General features: G+C 40.9%; 1 protein-coding gene across 1 annotated transcript in view; it reads left to right on the top strand.

Annotated features, from left to right (window-relative positions):
* LOC133664314 (capping protein, Arp2/3 and myosin-I linker protein 3-like) overlaps positions 1-7,500 on the top strand; it is a 143,592-nt gene that overhangs the window by 116,661 nt on the left and 19,431 nt on the right. Inside the window, 4 exon segments of the mRNA XM_062068820.1 lie at positions 2,191-2,260; positions 2,349-2,430; positions 3,805-3,901; positions 4,005-4,059. Coding sequence (XP_061924804.1) covers positions 2,191-2,260; positions 2,349-2,430; positions 3,805-3,901; positions 4,005-4,059 — 304 coding nt within the window.

The raw sequence follows: 7,500 nt of genomic DNA, 5'->3' as shown, positions 1-7,500 counted from the left end.
GCAGGGACCGGAGTACCTACAGAGAAGCGAAGTACCACTTCAACAGGGAAGTGGAGAAAGCTAAATCTGTGTACTCTAACCGTCTACAGGAACAGTTCCGCTCCAATGACTCTGCAGCCGTGTGGAGAGGACTAAGGGCCCTTACGAACTATAAGCCCAAAGCCTCCCAGGCCCTGAATGACCGGACTCTCGCTCAGGGCCTCAACACACATTACTGTCGTCACGAACGGCCTTCAGCTCATCAAAACTTTGCTCCCACCCCCCACCAATGCCAGCACTTCATTAAAGGACTCCAAGGACATCAAAGGACTCCAAGAACATCACAGGACTTCATCAAAGGCCCTCTCCATCCGAGAGGAGGATGTATGCTGGCAGTTTTTGAAGCTGAACACGCGGAAGGCCCCCGGGCCAGATGGTGTCTACCCCTCCACCTTGAGACACTGCGCGGATCAGGTGGCTCCTGTCTTCACTGACATTTTTAACACCTCTCTGGAGCTATGGCGCGTGTCCTCTTGCTTCAAGACCTCCACCATTGTCCCTGTCCCCTAGAAAGCCCGGATCACAGGACTTAATGACTACAGGCCGGTGGCGCTGACGTCTGCGGTCATGAAGTCCTTTGAGCGCTTGGTCCTGCCCCACCTCAAGGACATCACCGCCCCCCTCCTGGACCCACTGCAGTTCGCCTACAGAGCCAACAGGTCTGTGGCTGATGCAGTGAACCTGGTCCTCCACTTCATCCTGGAGCATCTGGACTCCCCAGGAACATACGCCAGGATCCTATTTGTGGACTTCAGCTCTGCCTTCAACACCATCTTACCTCATCTCGGATGGTGACGAGTCCGCCGACAGGAGAGAGGTGGACCGGCTGGCGTCCTGGTGCAGCTTCGACAACCTGGAGCTGAACGCCCAGAAAACAGTGGCAATGATCTTGGACTTCAGGAAAGTCACAGCCCCACCATCCCCCCCTCACCCTGATTGACTCTCCCAACCCCGTCTCCATTGTGGACTCCTTCCGTTTCTTGGGCACCACCACCACCCAGGACCTCAAGTGGGAGCCGACCATCAGCTCCCTCATCTAGAACGCCCAGCAGAGGATGTACTTCCTGCGGCAGCTGAGGAAACTTAAGGTGCCGACCGAGATGCTGGTGCAGTTCTACTCAGCCATCATCGAGTCCATCCTCACCTCCTCCATCACCGTGTGGTTCCCCGGCGCCACAGTACGGGACAAGCATCGACTGCAGCGCATCGTACGTGCTGCTGAGAAGGTTATTGGCTGCAAACTCCCATCCCTCCAGGACCTGTTCTCCTCCAGGACCAGGAGGCATGTGGGTCGGATCACAGCTGACTCTTCTCACCCTGGACACAAACTATTCTCCCCTCTCCCCTCAGGCAGGAGACTACGGTCCATCCAGACCCACATCTCCCGCCACCTGAACAGTTTATTCCCCTCGGCCATCAGGCACATGAACAATAACAAGATCTGATAGCTCAGTTACAGCTCATGTTATTCTATTCTGTTATGTGTTTTATGTTGCACGATTGCACTAAGTAAAATTCCTAGTTTGTGAACTGTGAAAGGATGCAGAGTTCTTTCTTTTTACATAGCCATGTTTAGAGTATCTAGTACTTTTCCTTTGTGTACTCTACCAGTCTCTCTTTGTCTTCAGATTGTCTGTTTTGTGTCTCTCTCCCTTGGAATGTAAAGACCTCCCCCATTGGTTTCTTATTAGTGGTGCGTGCGAGTGGGAGATGGGGGTTGTCTTTGTGTGAGAAGAAGTTGGTTTTCCCCTTGGAATGCCAGATCAACTAGAGCAGCCGATATGAATGTATCGGTTATGTTGAACTCCTAAAGCTTCAGTAAAACGTGAAAATATTCCAGTTCTGTCTTGATGGTCCTTCTTACTCAGCATATATGTCATTGAAAGAACTTGGGATTGACCAGCAACTTGGATTCCCTTGGAGGAAGAACTGGTCCGACGCAACAGAACCCGTTCTCAAACAACGGCAATAAAAACTATTCTGATTCCGATTATGATATGTATACTTCATTTTTACACATGGACAGTCCTATTGTCACATCGTCAAAGGCTTTTCCAATTTTCCTTTGTTGGGACCGCTGGACTTTTACTTTCTCGTATCTATAAACTCACCTCTTCTCGTTCTCATGCAGTGTCATTGTTATTCCGTCAGGGCTCTGTTCTTAGGCCTGTCCAACAACCCTCATATCAGCGATCTGCAGTTGGACATCAGCGGCTGTGAGGTACACCCATCATGTCTTGCTTTGGCTACGTTCACTCATCGTCTTGTCCATTGACCTTCCCTCTTGTTCCTCCAAACGTCTGTGACAGTTGAGGTCTGCAGGCGCCGGTGTTATCCAAGAACTTTTTCCAAGAGTTTCCTGTGTTGGGACTTTGGATATCTCAGACAATGGTAAGGACACACACTTGTCTTCCGTCTACATGTTTTAAGACTTGAGGAAGTTGACTATAAAAGGTTTACAACTAAACTATGGGATATGGGGTATCGGACTGTCTGATTGTGGCGGTCCGCTCCCTGTATGATCAGTGTCAGAGCTTGGTCCGCATTGCCGGCAGTAAGTCGGACACGTTTCCAGTGAGGGTTGGACCCCGCCAAGGCTGCCCTTTGTCACAGATTCTGTTCATAACTTTTACGGACAGAATTTCTAGGCGCAGTCAAGGCGTTGAGGGGATCCGGTTTGGTGGATGCAGGATTAGGTCTCTGCTTTTTGCAGATGATGTGGTCCTGATGGCTTCATCTGGCCAAGATCTTCAGCTCTCACTGGATCGGTTCGCAGCTGAGTGTGAAGCGACTGGGACGAGAATCAGCACCTCCATGGTTCTCGCCCGTAAAAGGGTGGAGTGCCATCTCCGGGATGCGGAGGATACCCTGCCCCAAGTGGAGGAGTTCAAGTACCTCTGAGTCTTGTTCACGAGTGAGGGAAGAGTGGATGGTGAGATCGACAGGCGGATCGGTGTGGCGTCTTCAGTAATGCGGACGCTGTATCGATCCATTGTGGTGAAGAAGGAGCTGAGCCGGAAGGCAAAGCTCTCAATTTACCGGTCGATCTACGTTCCCATCCTCACCTATGGTCATGAGCTTTGGGTTATGACCGAAAGGACAAGATCACGGGTACAAGCGGCCAAAATGAGGAGTTTCCTCCGCCGGGTGGCGGGGCTCTCCCTTAGAGATAGGGTGAGAAGCTTGGTCATCCGGGGGGAGCTCAAAGTAAAGCCGCTGCTCCTCCACATGGAGAGGAGCGAGATGAGGTGGTTCGGGCATCTAGTCAGGATGCCACCCGAACACCTCCCTAGGGAGGTGTCTAGGGCACGGCCGACCGGTAGGAGGCCACGGGGAAGACCCAGGACACGTTGGGAAGACTATGTCTCCCGGCTGGCCTGGGAACGCCTCGGGATCCCCCGGGAAGAGCTGGACAAAGTGGCTGGGGAGAGGGAAGTCTGGGCTTCCCTGCTTAGGCTGCTGCCCCCGCCACCAGACCTCGGATAAGCGGAAGAAGATGGACAACTAAACTGCAGCACAAACTTTACAAACCTTTGTTTTGTTTGTGTTTTCAAGTACAATTAAATGTATATATATTGACCCTTTTACACGGGTGTTCCCAAACGTTTTCCACTGAGGACCGAAGTCTGACAAATCAAAAGGATGTGGGGGCCTTTTCAGTAGTTTTCACCTTCAAAACCAGTACAATATATGGGGGTGTTGTTGACTTCTTTTTGCTAAATTAGCTTCTTAGGGCTCAGTTTTAAAAAAAAATGGTGTTTGCAGGCTTGGATTCCGACCTGCTTGCCGTCCTCCCTGCGTTCTCCAGACACCCCTCCCTCAAACACCTGATGCTGGGGAGGAACTTTAACGCCAAGGGCAGGTACGGACCTCGCCGGAGACGAGCGGCGCAGACGGGTGACCATTTGTTACGTTACGTTATGTTATGTTACATGTTTCCCCTCCTTTTGTTTCTACCTCCTCAGGGCGCTGGATGAAATGCTGCAGAAACTAGTTCATTTGGTGCAAGAGGAGGAGTGTGTGAGTTGAATTATGTAACATAGCACACACAAACACGCACACACACACACACACACGCACGCACACAAACACGCACACACAAACACGCACACACACACACACACACACACACACACACACACACACACACACACACACACACACACACACACACATGCACAAATTGGCTGCAGCGTTTTGGAGGAAAATACTCTTGCACCCACACATCAATGCTTGGATTTTCAGCTTCACACACATTCATGTAGTTCTGACCTTCTTGGGACCTGAGAAAAATGCTTACCTCTTTAGGACCAGCCTTTCTAGATATATAAAGATGTGTATTTACAAAATTAGTAATATATACATACTATGCAAATAAAGGTAAGCTTTAAGTATTTTTTACTTTTATTTATTTTTTTAATCTTCATTATTTACTTCAAGTTATTACAGTATGTCTCTATATACATATTTATTTTAAAAAAATTAATTAATATGGAAGGTACTTTTCCTTGTTGACGTCTCAAGAAGGGTAGAAATACAAGAAAACACACACACACATTCTTGTATTTGCTACCTTCTTGAGACCTCAAAAAAATGCCTTTCTCGATATATAAAGATTCGTATTAACAACATTAATAATGTATACATACTATGCAAATAAAGGTAAGCTTTAAGTATTTTTTTTTGTTTTGAATTTTTTGTTTGTAATTGATTTTTAATCTTCATTATTTACTTCAAGTTATTACAGTATGTCTTTATATGCATATTTATTTTATTTTTTTAAATTAATATGGAAGGTACTTTTCCTTGTTGATGTCTCAAGAAGGGTAGACATACAAGAAAACACACAGACACATTCTTGTATTTGCTACCTTCTTGAGACCTCAGAAAAATGCCTTTCTCGATATATAAAGATTTGTATTTACAACATTAATAATATATACATACTGTGCAAATATAAAAAAGGTAAGCTTTTAGTTAATAATTTTTTTTGTTTTTTTTGTTTGTAATTGATTTTTAATCTTCATTATTTACTTCAAGTTATTACAGTATGTCTCTATATACATATTTATTTTATTTTTTAAGTTAATATGGAAGGTACTTATCCTTGTTGACCTCAAGAAGGTAGAAATACAAGAAATTACACACGCACACATTCTTGTATTTGTTACCTTCTTGAGACCTCACAAAAATGCCTTTCTAGATATATAAAGATTTGTATTTACAACATTAATAATATATACATACGGTGCAAATATAAAAAAGGTATGCTTTTAGTTAATTATTTTTTTAGTTTTTTTTGTTTGTAATTGATTTTTAATCTTCACTATTTACTTCAAGTTATTACAGTATGTCTCTATATACATATTTATTTTATTTTTTAAATTAATATGGAAGGTACTTATTCCTTGTTGATGTCTCAAGAAGGGTAGAAATACAAGAAAACACACACACACATTCTTGTATTTGCTACCTTCTTGAGATCTCATAAAAATGCCTTTCTAGATATATAACGATTCGTATTTACAACGTTAATAATATATACATACTGTGCAAATATAAAAAAGGTATGCTTTTAGTTAATTATTTTTTTAGTTTTTTTTGTTTGTAATTGATTTTTAATCTTCATTATTTACTTCAAGTTGTTACAGTATGTCTCTATATACATATTTATTTGATTTTTTAAGTTAATATGGAAGGTACTTATTCCTTGTTGACGTCTCAAGAAGGTAGAAATACAAGAAAATACACACACACACATTCTTGTATTTGTCACCTTCTTGAGACCTCATAAAAATGCCTTTCTGGATATATAAAGATTCGTATTTACAACGTTAATAATATATACATACTGTGCAAATATAAAAAAGGTATGCTTTTAGTTAATAATTTATTTTTTTTTTTTTTTTGTAATTGATTTTTAATCTTCATTATTTACTACAAGTTATTACAGTGTGTTTCTATATACATATTTATTTTATTTTTCAAATTAATATAATAATACCTGGGATTTATATAGCGCTTTTCTAAGTACCCAAAGTCGCTTTACATGTTAAAAACCCGTCATTCATTCACACCTGGTGGTGGTAAGCTACTTTCGTAGCCACAGCTGCCCTGGGGTAGACTGACGGAAGGTACTTTTCCTTGTTGACGTCTCAAGAAGGTAGAAATACAAGAAAATACACACACACATTCTTGTATTTGTTACCTTCTTGAGACCTCAGAAAAATGCCTTTCTCGATATATAAAAATTTGTATTTACAACATTAATAATATATACATACTGTGCAACAAAAAGGTGAGCTTTTAGTTAATTATTTTTTTAGTTTTTTTTGTTTGTAATTGATTTTTAATCTTCATTATTTACTTCAAGTTATTACAGTATGTTTCTATATACATATTTATTTTATTTTTTAAATTAATATGGAAGGTACTTATTCCTTGTTGACGTCTCAAGAAAGTAGAAATACAAGAAAATACACACGCACACACACATTTTTGTATTTGTTACCTTCTTGAGACCTCAGAAAAATGCCTTTCTAGATATATATAAAGATTCGTATTTACAACACTAATAATACGTACATACTGTGCAAATATAAAAAAGCTAAGCTTTTAGTTAATTTTTGTTTTGTTTTTTTGTAATTGATTTTTAATCTTCACTATTTACTTCAAATTATTACAGTATGTCTCTATATACATATTTTTTTTATTTTTTTTTATTAATATGGAAGGTACTTTTCCTTATTGATGTCTCAAGAAGGGTAGAAATACAAGATAATACACACACACACACCTATTCTTGTATTTGATACCTTCCTGGGACCTCAGAAAAATGCCTTTCTAGATATATAAAGATTCGTATTTACAACATCCATCCATCCATCCATCTATTTTCTACCGCTTGTCCCTTCTGGGGTCGCAGGGGGTGCTGGAGCCTATCTCAGCTGCATTCGGGCGGAAGGCGGGGTAGTATTTACAACATTAATAATATATACAAACTGTGCAAATATAAAAAAGGTAAGCTTTTAATTAATTTTTTTGTTTGTAATTGATTTTCAATCTTCATTATTAATTCAAGTTATTACAGTATGTCTCTATATACATATTTATTCACGGGTCCTCACATATGGACGGTACTTTTCCTTGTGGATGTCTCAAGAATGTTAGAAATACAAGAACACACACACACATTCTTGTATTTGTTACCTTCTTGAGACCTGAGAAAAATGCCTCTTTAGGAGCACCTTTTGTAGATATATACAGATTTGTATTTACAACATTAATAATACATACATACTATACTAATACAAAAAAGGTAAGCTTTTAGTACATTTTTATTTTTTGGAATGTTTTGTTTGTAGTTGGTTTTTAATATTCATTATTTACTTTAACTTATTACAGTATGTCTCTATATACATATTTATTTTATTTTGTTTATTGTTTTTGGCCAAAGGGGGC

The sequence above is a fragment of the Entelurus aequoreus genome, linkage group LG14, assembly GCF_033978785.1.
Source record: "Entelurus aequoreus isolate RoL-2023_Sb linkage group LG14, RoL_Eaeq_v1.1, whole genome shotgun sequence".
NCBI classification, from domain to species: Eukaryota; Metazoa; Chordata; class Actinopteri; order Syngnathiformes; family Syngnathidae; genus Entelurus; species Entelurus aequoreus.
Note: the sequence above shows the minus strand (reverse complement) of the source record. Positions and strands in the feature narration are given on the sequence as shown.